This window comes from Euwallacea similis, chromosome 4, assembly GCF_039881205.1.
Source record: "Euwallacea similis isolate ESF13 chromosome 4, ESF131.1, whole genome shotgun sequence".
In the NCBI taxonomy this organism is placed as follows: domain Eukaryota; kingdom Metazoa; phylum Arthropoda; class Insecta; order Coleoptera; family Curculionidae; genus Euwallacea; species Euwallacea similis.
Genome location: NC_089612.1, coordinates 6,715,194 through 6,733,102, shown reverse-complemented (window position 1 = coordinate 6,733,102; position 17,909 = coordinate 6,715,194). Strand labels below are relative to the sequence as shown.

At 33.5% G+C, this 17,909-nt stretch overlaps 2 protein-coding genes across 3 annotated transcripts; both read right to left on the bottom strand.

The window, feature by feature from the left end:
- Positions 1–3,368: 3,368 nt before the first annotated feature.
- On the bottom strand, positions 3,369–4,968 carry LOC136408498 (uncharacterized). Its single transcript, XM_066389492.1, has 2 exons — positions 4,210–4,968; positions 3,369–4,152 (listed from the first exon to the last, which is right to left on the bottom strand). The coding sequence occupies exons 1-2, from the start codon at positions 4,966–4,968 to the stop codon at positions 3,649–3,651; spliced, it is 1,263 nt and encodes a 420-aa protein (XP_066245589.1). The 3' UTR covers positions 3,369–3,648.
- A 3,552-nt stretch (positions 4,969–8,520) lies between these two features.
- On the bottom strand, positions 8,521–17,744 carry LOC136408387 (uncharacterized). Of its 2 annotated transcripts, none has more exons than XM_066389330.1 (2): positions 16,832–17,744; positions 8,521–9,060 (listed from the first exon to the last, which is right to left on the bottom strand). In XM_066389330.1, exons 1-2 carry the CDS (start codon positions 17,588–17,590, stop codon positions 8,536–8,538), a joined length of 1,284 nt encoding a protein of 427 aa, XP_066245427.1. In that variant the 5' UTR covers positions 17,591–17,744; the 3' UTR covers positions 8,521–8,535. The 2 variants fall into 2 exon arrangements, with proteins under 2 accessions (XP_066245427.1, XP_066245426.1); XM_066389329.1 differs by lacking the exon at positions 8,521–9,060 and adding an exon at positions 15,829–16,774.
- Between the last annotated feature and the right edge of the window lie 165 nt (positions 17,745–17,909).

Sequence of the window (17,909 nt, the reverse complement as noted above, 5' to 3'; positions counted from 1 at the left end):
CGCAAACTGCTTACAACAGTGGATGACTAACTCGGTACTCAACAATAATAAAGTTTAAAATGATACGCCCAAAAGTATCTGGCTGTTTTATTACTTTATCTGTGATTTAACATACTCCACTAATGACTAGCCAATTCGACAGTTGCCTGTGTGTTCTACTGTTGGTCAAGGCCAAGCAACTTGTTATTTATACCATCGATGAGAAAATAATGGTTATTAAAACTCATAATCGTTGAGAATTAACTCGTATTTAATAAACTGCTCGTTTTTTGAAGTGGATAATTCTAATGAGTCCAAAAATCAAAAACCCACATTTTATTTCAAAGAAAACTAAATTATGCGTAAGTTGTGCAAGCATCGGCACAACGTAAAAAAACTCTAACAACGAAAGTTTTGTGACAATATTAAGAAAATTTAGACGAGCTTCTACAAAAATTTATTTAAGTAACTTGATGAGAACACAATTTTAATAAGAACAGATTTTAAAAATCCTTAATATGAGAAATTTGAATTATTCACTTCAGAAGACGCACAGTGTAATTGATTCATTATTAAATCATGTTACGCAACTTTTCCCCGAATGCCTTGCTCGCAAAACACGTATCTTTTCGAGGACCGACTATTGTAGCAAGCTCCCGCATTCTTAAAAAATCTATCATACATAGATGATTATTAGGAAGGCAATATTATAAATTTGAATTTTCACATGTCTGATAACTTAAATCATTCATAACACTTCTCGACACCTAAAGGCCCAATTGGTAACAGAGTTGAAATTTGAAATAAAAAATGCTCCTGCCTAGATCTTTAAAGTCTTTCTTAGATTTATATTGCATTATATGTAAAGGGTGGTTTAAATTCGAGGCCTATCGTTGGCTTTTCGAAAACTATATAAGATGCGAGGTCGGTTAAATTGGGACAAAGTTGCATAATTTAGTTTCCAAGAAAATGCCACTTTGGACCTGAAGATATCCCGAAAAAAATTGAAATTTTGCTACTTTATTTCAGTTTTTCATCATTCAACTAAGAAAATTGTTTCTTTGAATTGTTTCAAAATTTTGAGAAATAATCATAGATTTAGAGTATTTTTGAAAAAAAAATTGCAATTTAACTGTTATAGACAGTTATTTGTTTTTCGATTTATATGTCACTTCTCATCATTTGTGAAGCGCAACCTGATGGTAAAGTTAAAATTTACCCATATTCATAAGTAAAAAAAATCTCATATAATGCAGACTACGGGTAGCACTGTATACAAGATATTCCAGAATATGTGAATAATCTCTTGGTTTCATAGAGAATGCATCAAAATAATATGACAAGTTCCTATAAAAGTTTTTTACAGATCATCCCTTTGGAGATATAAGCTCTTAAAGGACGCCTCTGCAAATCAGTTTTTCTTGAATAAGTTTTAAAGTACTTAATGTGATTAAATAATTTTTGGTATGATAGATATTAGATGGGATTACTTAAAATTATGCCATTTAGATACATTTGACTTATTTGATTTGCCAGGATCAGATCAGCTTTAACTCAAAAATCATAATTTTCTACACTTTGTGTCAATAAAGGCTTCAAAATATTGTTTAAGATAGTCTTTACCTTCAACTAAAAAAAAAGGTATTCTTACTCGTTCTCACAAAAACCAACCATTTTAGAGAAAAAACAATTTTTACCGATAATGGGTTGTGTGCTAGCGTCAGTTAATTTATAGTGCCTTAAATTTTGTAATATTTTATTCCTGTGTTATTCATTTAATATTAGGGGATTTACGTTCAATGAATATGCTGACAAAACAATCTTGAATTCTTAGAGCCAGGGAATGCATACGATTAGAAAGGGCCCATATTAAACCAACATACAAAATTATTTAATGAAAATTATATTCGATAAAAATTGTTTTTTCTCAAAAATGGTTTATTTTAGCAATAACGAGCAAGAATACTTTTTTTAGACTAATGTAGAGGCTATCTAAAAAAATTATTTTGGTGTCTTTATTAATACAGGGTTTTCCATATTAGACTATGCACTTTAAAAGGCAAATAAAAAGGTTCTAATCAAAGTAAAAAAATCTTTTATTGGACTAGTATCCAGTATATTTCACGACACTAGTGATATGAAGGAGTGTATGCTTTCGCGCATCTCCATTTAAAGAAAAAAAAAACGAAATAAACATGATGACGATCAGGTGTCATACTGCAGGAGCAAATTTATTTCAAATAATTTTTCTTTTCAAAATTAAGTAAGAAAATAAATAGAACTCTCAAACGTGAAACAATCATAAGTATTAATTTTTTTCAAATTAAGCCAGCCAGCAACAGTGCAGAATTCATGCGGTACTACAGCTGAACTTCACTATGTTTACTTCGTTTTTGTATACTATATATGGAGATGCACGGAAGCATACACTACTTCACATGGCTGATATCGTAAAATATACTGTATAGCTAATTCTATGGAATTTAATAGTCATTTAGATAACTATTCAATTTTTAAAAGTCATGTCTTCTAAATGTCCTCCATCAACTTCCGTTCAATTTTGAATTTTAAGTTTAAAATATTTTATCTCCCGATAAAATGAATCTCAATCAATTGTTTCAGTTCCATTTCAAATCTGCTCTTTTAGCACCAGAATTGTTGCTACACCACAACAAACGACATCTTTTGGAATGTAAAGTTTTTTGGTGAACAGTTCGCGAGAATTTTCACGCCAAGGAAGAACAAGCAAGGATAAAAAATCAAAATAACAATTTTCGACATGTGTTCGTCATTGGCGTGAAAATGGCTCTGTGCAAAACATTTAAAAAAAACCTGGACGTCGAAGAACGGTGTGTACGTCTGCAAATATTGAACGAGCGAGAGCTGTTTTCACAAGAAGTCCTAAGAAATCTGCTTATCGGCAATCGCTTGCCCTAGGAATATCCAAGCGAAGCCTCCACAGAATTCTGCATATGATTTAAAATTTCATCCCTACAAATACCAACTGGCGCATCACCTTAGCAATTCAGACAAAGAAACGAGATTAACATTTTCCTCCTATTTTTTCAACTCAACTTAAATAAAAACACCAACATATTGACACGGTTGTTTAGAGAATTGGAAGACTTTGAAAATGATGTCATTTGACCAATGTTGTCTGTTTAAAAAAACGAAGGGGATGCCAGCTCTACAATATTGTCAATCAGTGGTGAAAATTTTTTTAATTCTTCTTTTTCCCCCTCCATTTTAAGGTTGACGTTTCTCAGCATTTTTAACTTTAGTTTACACTTCTAGAAATCTAGGAGGTGGCAAGTTTTGAAAAATACTCCCAGTTTATTTTTCCAATAAAAATTTTTTTTACTTTAATTAGAAAGTTTTTATTTGCCTTTTGGAGTGGAAAGTCTAATATGAGGAACTCTGTATAAAAATATACAATTAATATAGGAACCTTCTTAAAATAGTTAACGTTTAAAAACAAAAACATTGGTTGCTTTAAAATTCAAAATTAATATATAAAAATCATATACCCGCTGAACATTTGTATTGATTAACAGAATATTGACTTAGAGTACAGATATGTTAATAGCACCACTAATAATAGCACCAGGATAAATTGGACACAACTTCCAACATGTACTTAAATTGAGTCTACGAGTGTGAGTCTGTTATTTATGGTTCTACTTTTTCATCCACCTGCTTTCTTACAATTTTATCTCTTCCAATCATCCCAAACTCATAAGAATGGATCAACACAGCTGCTACTTTTTCCTTGAAACCTCGAGATCGCGTCGTTAAGCAAATCTTTTCAAATAGTTTCATCATTTCATCAACACTGCCACCCTCGTCTGTGACTTTTTTCAGATCGTCCACATACTCTTGAGCTGGCAGTAGTTTGATTTGCCACACATAGATACCCATAAAAACACCCAGCAACGCATTTTCTTTCCATTCTGATAGAAGAGTGGAGTACGACATGATTTCCTCCACCTTCTCGCCAAAGTGTTCAATAACTTCTGAAAAAGACTTGTAATAGATTTTCAGATAATCCTCTAAAATATCCATGTCAGCTTTGCTGGCTCCTGAATAGAAGAAGTAGGATAGGTCGTGAATAGGACTGCTTTCTCGGGTGAGTTGAAAATCAACGAATTTCATATCTATTAGTTTACCGGATTCCTGGAAATAGGGTTTAATGATATACAAGAGGCAAAAATTGTTTAAAGAAAATCTTACCGAGTATTTGAACATCATGTTGTTAGACCAGCAATCGCCATGCGTAGAGCAACTGTATTGTCCAGTATACTGGAAAACTTTTTTCAGAGTTGGTATTATGTGTTTTGGTAAGTCTTTAAGCTCCTCATAGACATCAGATTGATGGTCTAAAGCGTCCACTGCGGAAGACACGCATTCTTCAAAAATCTTTGTCGAATATTCAAAAAACATGTCAAAGATATTTTTAATCCCTTCATGACATTTTTTATATGTTTTGTAGTCTCTTTTTTTCAGCACAAAAGATAAGGCATGGAATCTTGCGTAGACTTCAAATATAAAGTTTAAATGTTCGCGATCCAGGTATTTTTGTTTGTCATACAAAACGAAGTCTTGCTTCTTCAGATTCTCCATTGCCAGGTATTCCTTCTTGGGCTCAAGGTTGCTTGAAAGGAAATCAGGAACATTATTGAACGGTCTGGGCAAATAAATAGTTTTCTGGAGAGCCGCCAATGGCGGATAGATCTTCGTATAAAAAAGAATCTCGTTATTAAATATAGGATGGAAGTCAAAGTCTAATCCTGATGATTTTTTTATAGCAATGTGTATAACCTTATTTGAATCTTTATCCACAATATCTGCCATGTAGAAATGCCCCACGAATCCGTCTCCAAGTTGCACATTTAAATCCATTTTCGCTTCATAATTAACAATATTTTTTACTTTGGCCACTTCCGCCACTATATCGTTTAACTGGGATTTTAACGCAGGGGTTTGCTCCATCTTAGCGAACTGCTTACAACAGTGGGTGACTAATTCGGTACTTAACAATAATAAAATGTGAAATGATACGCCCGAAAATCTCTGACTGCTTTATTGCTTTATCTGTTATTTGTCACACACTACTAATGGCTGGGCTATTCAACAGTCGCACTGCCTGCTCTACTGTTCGTCGAGGCCAAACAACTTTTCATTTATACCATCAACGAGTAAATGATGATGATCAAAGTTCATAGTCGCTGAGAATTCATTCATATCTAATACACTGCGCGTCTTTTGAAGTGGATAATTCTAATTACTCCAAAAATAAAAAAAAAACTAAATTATGTCTTCGTAAGTTATGCAGGTACCGGCATAAAGTAACGAAAATCACTCTAGCAACGTAACTATTGTGACAATATTAACAAAATTTAGATGGGCTCCTACAAAAATTTAATTAAGTAACTTGATGGGAACACAATTTTATTCGCTGCAACTCCTTTTTTTTATAGAGGATTAAAGAATCTGTAACCAAACGTGTGAACGTGACATTAAAGCGATCTGGTTTGCCCACATAGTACTCGCAATATCAACGGACTAAAATCCTTCCCTCTCTTTACCCTGGGTCTCGTCTGGAACTACCGTTGGGGATTACTTCGGGAGGGTGTGGTGCAAATAGTCTTTCCAAAGGAAAACTCCTATCCTTCATCCATACATTCTTTCCGTTTCCCTTCACAACTCTCAGCCCTTCTCCGCCTGTGACCTCCAAAAACTCTCCGCTCTCATCCATCCGCGTCCCCTCTGCTGTTCACTTTATTCCTATATCTTTTTTGTCCCGTTCTTTCCTATAGCTCTCTCATCATTTTTCTTCTGTTTTAATACCCTCACAATCCGGCTCTCTATCATTTTCCAATTCTCCTTTTTTTAATCATTGTCTCTATTACGTTTGTAGATGTTAAAATTTTCTTTATTATGTTCTCCGCCCTTAGTCTATTTTTAACCTATCTTTTACATTCGAAGAATGTGTGTTATGCGGTGTCTCCTCCCCCACATTACTAACATCTATTCGAATCCCTGACTTTAAACCTATTTAAGTAATGGGCGGAACAGCCGTGCTCCGATAAGAATTGTGTCAAATAGTAATTCACTTTGCTATGTCCTCTATTCACTCATATGTCCAATTATAGCATGAGTTTCCCTGTCCTCCTGTTTTCCGCCGTTGTTCTGAAATTTGTTCCTTCTTTACTCTATCAATCTGTAGATTGGGATAGATGCTGACAGCACTTCTAACGTTTCCGTATTTGATCTTTGTGTTCTTATAAGCCCTCAGTGACCTTTCTGTTTCTAGTAGAGTTACATATTTTTTGTTATCTAGCGTTCCTCCTTGCTTCCAATATCCAAGCTTCACTTTCTTCTCTATTTGATGTTTGACATCCTATTAATTTTTTTTGTTCCTATTTTATCTTGTACATTATTTGTTAAATTTCCCCCAATGTTTGCCCTTATACTTTCTATTAATTACTGTTTTTTTTTCGAGTTGAGATTGTCAGTGTAGTATTTTAGATCTGCCACAGTTTTCTTAATTTCTTTTTTTGTATTTGTGTTATCACGTACTAGATTATTTAGTTTTACCACCTCCTTAGCTAATGATTTCATAGTGTTCAGTAACTCCTTCGTCTTTTTATCTGTCTCTTCTTCCCTATTTTTATGACTATTTTCTTCCGACTTTTTCCTCTTTCTATCCTACTCTTCTAAGAAATCTCTTATGATAACTGCTAACTATTTGTCGCCACATCCAGTTGAAGTGCTTGGAAGTGTCCTTGTTAGGGAGAATCTTCTTGTAAAGACATAATCCTCGTTGTCTGTTATTTCGCCCATCTCATTTCCTTGGACTACTGTCCTGTATTTTTTCACTTTTAGTAACCATCGGTTCACTGCCCCCCCGAATCCGTGGGGCAGCCGGTCGAAGCAGGGCGAGATTTTTTGTTGCCGTTATCCGCCTGGGGTAAATTTTGTTTATCACTCGACAATATCTTGAAGAAAGTGCATTTTATCGTTATTGCCAGGCGTATGTCTCTCTTTGTCTGGTTTCTCAATTTTAAATCGTACGGTTAGGTTACACTTGGTGATAGCACCGCTCCTGCTGATATGGCTGTCAAGTTCCTCGAGATACTCACACCCCTCCATTGCGGCAAAGTGACATTTCGGGGAAGCGTTGCAACTACTTAACCAGTACTTGGTAGGTTTTCCCCTTTATGTACGAATTGCTTGCACTCTTTTTTCCCTACTTAGCTATCTAACAGCTCAGTTGGTAAGGCATTGAAGATGCATAAGTTTCATCATTACAAGCTTCGAATTCACTAGCCGCTTACAGAAGAAGATCCTGACAGAAGAATCCAATTTTGTGAAGAAATGAGCTAAAGTATTAACAAAACGCCCAATCTAGTCAAAAATATTTGCTTGAGTGATCAGAGTTATTTTTTTTTGTAATGGGGAACTTAACCGACATAACTGTCATTTTTGAAATACCACAAATCCCCATCAGTTTCTAAAAGGACATATTCAATGACCACGAAAACTTAATGTTTGGGCAGGGATTCTTGGGAATGCAAATATCGGACCAATATTCATTGATAGCAATTTAAACGAACAACAGTACTTCGATTTACTTCAGGATTTAACCAATCCCTTAATCACCGATGCTTTGCAGAATCAGTTGGACGGTAATGAATACCCAAAGATTGTATGAGAATTTATCACATTTTCAACGGGAAGGTCTCTCGACCTTACACTTCTCGACTTCTTCTTTTGGGGATACCTTAAAAGTGAAGATTACGCGACCCCTGTACAGGATTTTCAAGTATTACGACGAACAATTGTAGAAGCTTGTCCTACATTCCACAACAGATATTTGAAGAAGTGCGATAAATGTCTAAAGACCGTTTGTATAATTTCATGGGGAATAGTAGAATGCATTTCGACATCTCTTGAAAAATTCAAAATTATTTAAAAAAATTTGAATAAAAATACCAACATTTTGACGCCGTTGTTTAGAGAATTGGAAGGCCTTTAAAATGATGTATCACTTGACACAAGTTCCCTACTTAAAAAACCGAAGGGGTTGCCACCCGTGCAATACTGTCGATCGAGGGTGAGAACTTTTTCATTCTTCGCCATCCTTCTCCATTCTAAGGTCGATGTATCTTAGCATTTTTAACTTTAATTTACCCTTCTAGAAATTTGGTAGGTTGCATATTTTGAAAAATACACTCGGTACATTACTCCAAAAAAGCATTTTTTTATGAGAAAGTTTTAATTGCCTTTTAATGTGAATAGTTTAATATAGGAAAATTTGTATTAAATATATATATATATATATATATATATATATATATATATATACATATAATATAGGAACTTTCTTGAAATAAACTAAAAACAAAAATACTGATTTCTTTAAAAGTCAAGATAAACATATAACATACCCGCTGAACAGAATACTGATTATAGAATACAAATATTTCAACAATACCACTAATAATAACATCAGGATAACTTGGATAAAAATTTCAACATATACTTAATTTGAATCTACGAACGTGCGTCGGTTGGTTTTGGTTCTACTTTTTCTTCCACCTGCTTCCTTACAATCTTATCTCTTCCGATCACCCCAAACTCGTAAGAATGGATCAACACAGCTGCCGCTCTTTCCTTAAAAGCAGGAGATTGCGTTGTGAAGCGAACCTTCTCAAATAGTTTCATCAATTTATCAGCATTGTCACCATCATCCGAGGCCTTTTTCAGATCGTCCACATACTCTTGAGCTGGCAGTAGTTTGATTTGCCACAAATAAACCCCCAGAAAAGTACCCAGCAACGCATTTTCTTTCCATTCTGATAGAAGAGTGGAGTACGACATGATTTCCTCCACCTTTTCGCCAAAGTGTTCAATAACTTCTGAAAAAGACTTGTAATAGATTTTCAGATAATCCTCTAAAATATCCATGTCAGTTTTGGAGGTTCCTGAATAGAAGAAGTAGAACAAGTCGTGAATAAGGCTGGTTTCTCGGGTGAGTTGAAAATCAACGAACTTCATATCTATTAGTTTACCGGATTCCTGGAAATAGGCTTTAATGATATGCAAGAGGCAAAAATTGTGTTAAAAAAATCTTACCGAATATTTGAACATCATATTGTTAGACCAGCAATCTCCATGCGTAGTGCAACTATACTGTCCAGTATACTGGATAGCTTTTTTTCAGAGTTGGTATTATGTATTTCGGTAAATCTTTAAGCTCCTCATAGACCTCAGATTGGTCCACGTGGTTCCAGGTGGAACCGTCCACTGCGGAAGACACGCTTTCTTGAAACATTTTGGTCGTATCATTAAGAAACATGTCAAACAATAGCGTTCTGTCTTCTTGACATTTCTTAAATGTTGAATAATCTCTTTTCTTTACCACAAATGATAAAGCGTGGAATCTTCCGTAGACTTCAAATATTAACTTCGCGATCCAGGTATTTTTGTTTGTCATGTAAAACGAAGCCTTGTTTTTTAAGGTTTTCCATTACCAGATATTCCTTCTTGGGTTCGAGGTTACTTGTCAGGAAATCAGGAACGTTGTTGAATGGTCTGGGCAAGTGAACGGTTTTCTGAAGAGCCGCCAATGTCGGATAGATCTTCGTATAAAAAATAATCTTGTTTTTAAATACAGGATTGTAGTTGAAGTCTATTCCTGATGATTTTTTTATAGCAATGTGTATAACCTTATTTGAATCTTTATCCACAATATCTGCCATATAAAAATGTCCCACAAATCCGTCCCCAAGTTGCACATTTAAATATATCTTCACCTCATAATTAACAATGTTTTTTGACTTTGCTGCTTCCGCCACTATATCGTTTAACTGGGATTTTAACGCAGCGGTTTTCTCCATTTTCGCGAACTGCTTAGAATAGTGAAAGACTAATTCTGTACTCAACAGTAATAAAATTTTAAATGATACACACGAAAGTATTTGGCTTTTTTTATGAGATTGATCACACACTACTAATGACTGGCCAATTCGACAGTCGCCTGTGTGTTCTACTGTTGGTCAAGGCCAAACAACTTCCTATTTATACCATCAACGAGTAAATAATGGTTAACAAAACTCATAATCGTTGAGAATTAACTCGTATTTAATAAACTGCTCGTCTTTTGAAGTGGATAATTCTAATGAGTCCAAAAATCAAAAACCCACATTTTATTTTTAAAAAACTGAATTATGCGTAAGTGGTGCAAGTATTGGCACAACGTAAAAAAACTCTAACAACGAAGTTGTTGTGGCAATATTAACAAAATTTAGACGAGCTTTACAAAAATTTAATTAAGTAACTTGATGAGAACACAATTTTAATAAGAACAGATTTTAAATATCCTTAATGTGAGGAATTTGAATTATCCACTTCAGAAGACGTGCTGGGTAATTGGTCCATTATTAAATTATGTTACACAACTTTTCCCCGAATGCCTTGCTCGCAAAACACGTATCTTTTCGAGGACCGACTATTGTAGCAAGCTCCCGCATTCTTAAAAAATCTATCATACATAGATGATTATTAGGAAGGCAATATTATAAATTTGAATTTTCACATGTCTGATAACTTAAATCATTCATAACACTTCTCGACACCTAAAGGCCCAATTGGTAACAGAGTTGAAATTTGAAATAAAAAATGCTCCTGCCTAGATCTTTAAAGTCTTTCTTAGATTTATATTGCATTATATGTAAAGGGTGGTTTAAATTCGAGGCCTATCGTTGGCTTTTCGAAAACTATATAAGATGCGAGGTCGGTTAAATTGGGACAAAGTTGCATAATTTAGTTTCCAAGAAAATGCCACTTTGGACCTGAAGATATCCCGAAAAAAATTGAAATTTTGCTACTTTATTTCAGTTTTTCATCATTCAACTAAGAAAATTGCTTCTTTGAATTGTTTCAAAATTTTGAGAAATAATCATAGATTTAGAGTATTTTTGAAAAAAAAATTGCAATTTAACTGTTATAGACAGTTATTTGTTTTTCGATTTATATGTCACTTCTCATCATTTGTGAAGCGCAACCTGATGGTAAAGTTAAAATTTACCCAAATTCATAAGTAAAAAAAAATCATATATAATGCGAGCTACGGGTAGCACTGTATACAGGATGTTCCAGAATATGTGGATAATCTTTTGGATTCATAGAAAATGCATCAAAATAATATGACAAGTTCCTATAAAAAAAATTTTACAGATCATCCCTTTGGAGATATAAGCTCTTAAAGGACGCCTCTGCAAATCAGTTTTTCTTGAATAAGGTTTAAAGTACTTAGTGTGATTAAATAATTTTTGGTATGATAGATGTTAAATGTTACTTAAAATTATGCCATTTAAACACATTTGACTTATTTGGTTTGCCAGGATCAGATCAGCTTTAACTCAAAAATTATAATTTTCTACACTTTGTATCAATAAAGGCTTCAAAATATGTTTTGAGATAGTATTTACCTTCAATTAAAAAAAAGATATTCTTACTCGTTCTCACAAAAATGAACTGCTTTAGAGAAAAACCAATTTTTACCGATAATGGTTTGTGTGCTAGCGTCAGTTAATAATTTACACTGCCTTAAATTTTGCAATAATTTTATTCTTCTTGCGTTATTCATTTACTATTAGAGGATTTACGTTCGATGAATATGCTGACAAAATAATCTTCAATTTTCTAGAGCCAGGGAATGCATACGATTAGAAGGGTCCATATTAAACCAACATACAAAATTATTTAATGAAAACCATATTCGCTAAAAAATAGTTTTTTATTATAAAATGATTTATTTTTGCGATAACGCAAAAGAATACCTTTTTTTAGGCTAAGGTAGAGTCTCTCTAAAAAAGTTATGTTGATGCCTTTATCAACACAAAGTGTAGAAAAATTATTACTTTTACGCTAAAGCTGGTCCTTTCTTGGCAAACAAATATCGTGTAAATGAACTTGAGTAAAAATTTGCTTATGCACGTTAGACTTCTCCTCACATAACAAGCAATATTTGTTTGAAACTTTTTTCTACTTTAAGTTTGATTTCAGAGATAATTGTTTATGTCTTATTAAATGAAACATCCTGTAGAAACTTTTAGTATTAAAATCACTCATAGAATTACCCCTTGAGGTTGGCCTCGCACTTAAATATGAGTCGTAATACCCTGTATTATTGTCACTTGATAACGGGGTTACTAAAGGCGTGTGCAGTTAAACAATCCATGTCAGAATAATTTTTCCATTGTGCAATCAAAAAGGCAACTTTACCACACTGTTATGACGTCAAAATTGTATCGAAATGAACGATAAGAGGAAAATGTGTGACGCAATTTTTCAAACGGCAAGTAGGATTAGATTCTGTAATGTCCGATTTACTAGCCGCAAATCGGCTCAGTGCAGCCCATTGTGTAATACAGGGTTTCCCATATTATCCTATGCCCTTTAAAAGGTAAATAAGAAGATTCTAATCAAAGTAAAAAAATCTTTTATTGGACTAGTATCCAGTATATTTCCCGATACTAGTGATATGAAGGAGTGTATGCTTCCGCGCATTTCCATTTAGAGTATACAAATAACGACGTAAACATAGTGATCAGCTGTAGTACTGCATGAATTCTGCAATGTTGCCGGCTGGCTAAATTTGAAAAACCTTTAATACACATGATTGTTTCACATTTGAGAATTCAATTAATTTTGTTATTTAATTTTGAAAAGAATAATTATTTGAAATAATGTTGCTAGCACATTTTAAACAACAATCAAGCAACCTGGTTGTTTAATAGCAAGTCGGCAACATTGCAGAGTTCAGGCAGTACGACAGCTGATCTCCACTATTTTTATTTTGTTTTTTGTATACTATAAATGGAGATGCGCGGAAGCATACACTCCTTCATATCGCTATTGTCATGAAATATACTGTATAGTTAATTCTATGGGATTTATTATTAATTTAAATAATTATTTAATTTTTAAAAATCATATCTTCTAAATACCCTTCATCAGTTTCAATGCAATTATGAATTCAAAATTCAAAATTTTGCATTACCTGACGAAGCATATATCCATTCATTCTTGCAATTTCTTTTGGATCCGCTCTTTCAGCTCCAGAATTGTTACTGGACGGCTTTCAAAAACTTTTTGCTTTAAATATCCCCACAGAAAAAAATCAGGTGCCGTTAAATCGAGTGATTTGGGGGGCCAATCTAAATTTCAAATCGAGAAATTATACGGTTGTCAAAAAAACTTCGCAGAACCCTCATAGTGTTTCTGTCCCTATGACCTGCTGCTCCATCTTGCTGGAATAACATGGCAACATTTAACAATCCCCGGCTAGTCAGTTCGGAGATGAGAAATGTTTGTAATATGTTTATGTAACGCTCAGAATTAATTGTTACAGAACGGTTGTTTTCATCTTCAAAAAAATAAGAACTGATAATACCAAACGATACTATACATCACATCAAACAATGACTTTTGGACTGTGGGCGATGGAGTTTCTTGGCATCTAAAATTTTTCTTGTAAGCAATATCGTCCAAATGAAAGTTTGCTTTGACGGCCATTAGTAAATTACGTATGCCTTTTCGACGCTGATTTAAAAATTCGTCACAAAATGTTAATCTCTTTTTTATTTAGATTGCTAAGGTGATGCGCCAGTTGGTATTTGTAGGGATGAAATTTTAAATCATATGCAGAATTCTGTGGAGGCTTCGCTTGGATATTCCTAGGGCAAGCGATTGCCGATAAGCAGATTTCTTAGGACTTCTTGTGAAAACAGCTCTCGCTCGTTCAATATTTGCAGACGTACACACCGTTCTTCGACGTCCAGGTTTTTTTTAAATGTTTTGCACAGAGCCATTTTCACGCCAATGACGAACACATGTCGAAAATTGTTATTTTGATTTTTTATCCTTGCTTGTTCTTCCTTGGCGTGAAAATTCTCGCGAACTGTTCACCAAAAAACTTTACATTCCAAAAGATGTCGTTTGTTGTGGTGTAGCAACAATTCTGGTGCTAAAAGAGCAGATTTGAAATGGAACTGAAACAATTGATTGAGATTCATTTTATCGGGAGATAAAATATTTTAAACTTAAAATTCAAAATTGAACGGAAGTTGATGGAGGACATTTAGAAGACATGACTTTTAAAAATTGAATAGTTATCTAAATGACTATTAAATTCCATAGAATTAGCTATACAGTATATTTTACGATATCAGCCATGTGAAGTAGTGTATGCTTCCGTGCATCTCCATATATAGTATACAAAAACGAAGTAAACATAGTATAGATCAGCTGTGGTACTGCATGAACTCTACAATGTTGCCGGCTGAACCTGAACTAACCTGAACTTATAATTCAAAGTTGCATTGAAGTTGATGAAGGGCATTGAGAAGACATGACTTTTAAAAATGGAATAATTATCTAAATTAATAATGAATCCTATAGAATTAGCTATACAGAGTTGTCCATTAAGCGCGCGTCGGACGATTATGGCCTTATTTATGGCTTTTATCGAAAATTCTTTTTACAGTTATATGTAAAATTTTATAAAGTACAATTTAAAAATATTCCCATTTATATAGGGCCTGTCAGAAAAATACAATACAAACGTATGTTTTTTTAAACGAAAAACCCTAATTATTTTGCATTTTTGGATTCTATGTTAAATTTTAATACAAGTTTATTAATACGCTGGTATTTATAGAATTAATAGTTTTCAAGATATGTATAATTGAACGTTGAAAGTTGCAGATGTCTGCAAAAATTTCAAATTGTTAACAAACGAAAAGATATTTTGAAATTGTTTTTGCTACAATACAGTAGTAGGTCCGTATTTTAGTACACTATCAAGCTTTGCTTAATAGTTTTTACAGGGTGTCTACACAAATAAAACCAACTTGAACATCAATAAATCGTCAAAACATAAAAATGTGAAATTAAATCCTACTATTATTTTGATGATTTATGAAACTACGTCAAAACAGAACCTATGTTCACATTTAATTATCTATACTAAACTTACATGGTTTTTATGTAATTTTGTTTTACAAGTTTATGCAAGGATAATACATCCTTAATTCTAATTTATAATAGACATATCTACGGAAACAGACAAATACAGACAATACATTTTGTAGCATTAAAAGAGTAACTGAATTAAATGCTTCTCTTATTCTTTCCCGCATGTTTACTCCTGTAGTTGGGGGTGTTCTGTAGACCCGAGTAATTGAATTGCAATAGATGCCTGATTAGCAATTGTTTCTCGTTGTTATATCAGTGTTATTATTTATTTGTGTAATTTGTGATATTTAATGATATTTCGTTCATATTCTCTTTCTTTAATAAGTTTTTCTATATAAAAAGTGAGTTATACAACTCAAAAATTAATCGCTATGAATTATATCCTTGGAGCATGCTTTAAGAATTTCTTTCTGGCATCCAGAGTGAATAATATATAATTTTATATATAATTTTTATATAATTATGTATATAATTATATATTATAACCCATGATGGAAACACCCCTGTAACTTTTACATTTATAACTCGATTTCAAAGAACCAAGGCTCTAAAGATAGAGAATAAAAAGCTCTATTTATGCTGCTAAAATGGTTTTATAACTCATCTGACCAAGGCCCACTGTAACTTGTTTTCTATATCAAAAATCGAAAAAAAAGATTAGGATGTTTTTTTTTGAAAAGAATAAGCACGCCACTAAATTCAGAATTCTTCAGTTTGGGTACGTTGCAAATTTCATAAAAAAATAACAATTATTAAAAATCTCAGAAGAAATTTATTTTATAGTTGCAAAAATATATGTATTTAATCAATAGAACTATAAAAACAAATAACAAATAAAGTTTAAACAATATTAAATAAACTGATAAACAAAATCTTAGAAGCTTCCACTAGTCACACAATTCAACTTTATGTTCAAAATTTAATTAATTGATGCTCCATAACTACTTTAGGTGAGACACTTAAGTGCAACACAGATTTTTATAAAATACACAAAAAACCCAATTACATCACTTCTAACACACAGAATGAATTAATTTGACGTTTATCATTCAATTTAATTTGTTTCCATTAAAACGAATAATAAACGTCAAATTTGAATATACCCCTTTTTCATCCGTATTGACTAACAGAATACTGACCATAGAGTATAAATATTTCAACAATGCCACTAATAATAACATCAGGATAACTTGGATACAAATTTCAACATATACTTATTTTGAATCTACGAACGTGAGTCGGTTGGCTTTGGTTCTACTTTTTCTTCCACCTGCTTCCTTACAATCTTATCTCTTCCGATCGCCCCAAACTCGTAAGAATGGATCAACACAGCTGCCGCTCTTTCCTTAAAAGCTTGAGATTGCATCGTGAAGCGAATCTTTTCAGCTAAGTTCGTCATTTGATGAGCGCCGACACCCTTCTCTGAGGCATTTTTCAGATCGTCCACGTACTCCTCAGCTGGCAGTAATTTAATTTGCCATACATAAATCCCTAGGTAAACACCCAGCAACGCATTTTCTTTCCATTCTGATAGAAGAGTGGAGTACGACATGATTTCCTCCACCTTCTCGCCAAAGTGTTCAATAACTTCTGAAAAAGACTTGTAATAGATTTTCAGATAATCCTCTAAAATATCCATGTCAGCTTTGCTGGCTCCTGAATAGAAGAAATAGGACAGGTCATAAATAGGGCTGTTTTCTCGGGTGAGTTGAAAATCAACGAGCTTCATATCTATTAGTTTCCCAGATTCCTGGAAATAGGCTTTAATGATATGCAAGAGGAAAAAATTGTGTTAAAAAAATCTTACCGAATATTTGAACATCATATTGTTAGACCAGCAATCTCCATGCGTAGTGCAACTATACTGTCCAGTATACTGGATAGCTTTTTTAAGAGTTGGTATTGTATATTTCGGTAAATCTTTAAGCTCTTCATAGACAACAGATTGGTGGTCTAAAGCCTCTACTGCGGAAGACATGCAATCTTCGAACATCTTCGCCGATTCATCAAAAAACTTATCAAATATATGTGTAAGCCCTTCATGATATTTTTTAAATGTTGTGTAATCTTTTTTCTTTAACACAAATGATAAGGCGTGGAACCTTCCGTAGACATCAAATATAAAGTTTAAGTGTTCACGATCCAGGTATTTTTGTTTGTCATGCAAAACGAAGCCTTGCTTCTTCAGGTTTTCCATTGCCAGGTATTCTTTCTTAGGCTCGAGGTTGCTTGATAGGAAATCAGGAACGTTGTTGAACGGTCTGGGCAAGTGAACGGTTTTTTGAAGAGCCGCCAATGTCGGATAGATCTTCGTATAAAAAATAATCTCGTTTTTAAATACAGGATTGTAGTTGAAGTTTATTCCTGGTGACTTTTTTATAGCAATTTGGATAACCTGATTTGAATCTTTATCCACAACATCTGCCATGTAGAAATGCCCCGCGAATCCGTCTCCAATTTGCATATTTAAATCCATCTTCACTTTATAATTAACAATATTTTTTACTTTGGCCACTTCCGCCACTATATCGTTTAACTGGGATTTTAACGAAGCGGTTTGCTCCATTTTCGCGAACTGTTTACAACACTCAGTAACAATAACCAGGTACTTAACGATGATAAAGTTTAAAATGATACGCCCGAAAATATTTGGCTACTTTATTACTTTATCTATAATTTATGACAGACTTCTAATGGCTGAGCTATTCAACAGTCGCACTGTCTGCTCTACTGTTTGTTGAAGCCAAACAACTTTCCATTTATATCATCAATGAGTGACTAACGGTTATCAAAGCTCATAGTCATTGAAAATTAATTCACATTTAATACACTACGCATCTTTTGAAGTGGATAATTCTAATTACTCCAAAAATGAAAAACTCGCA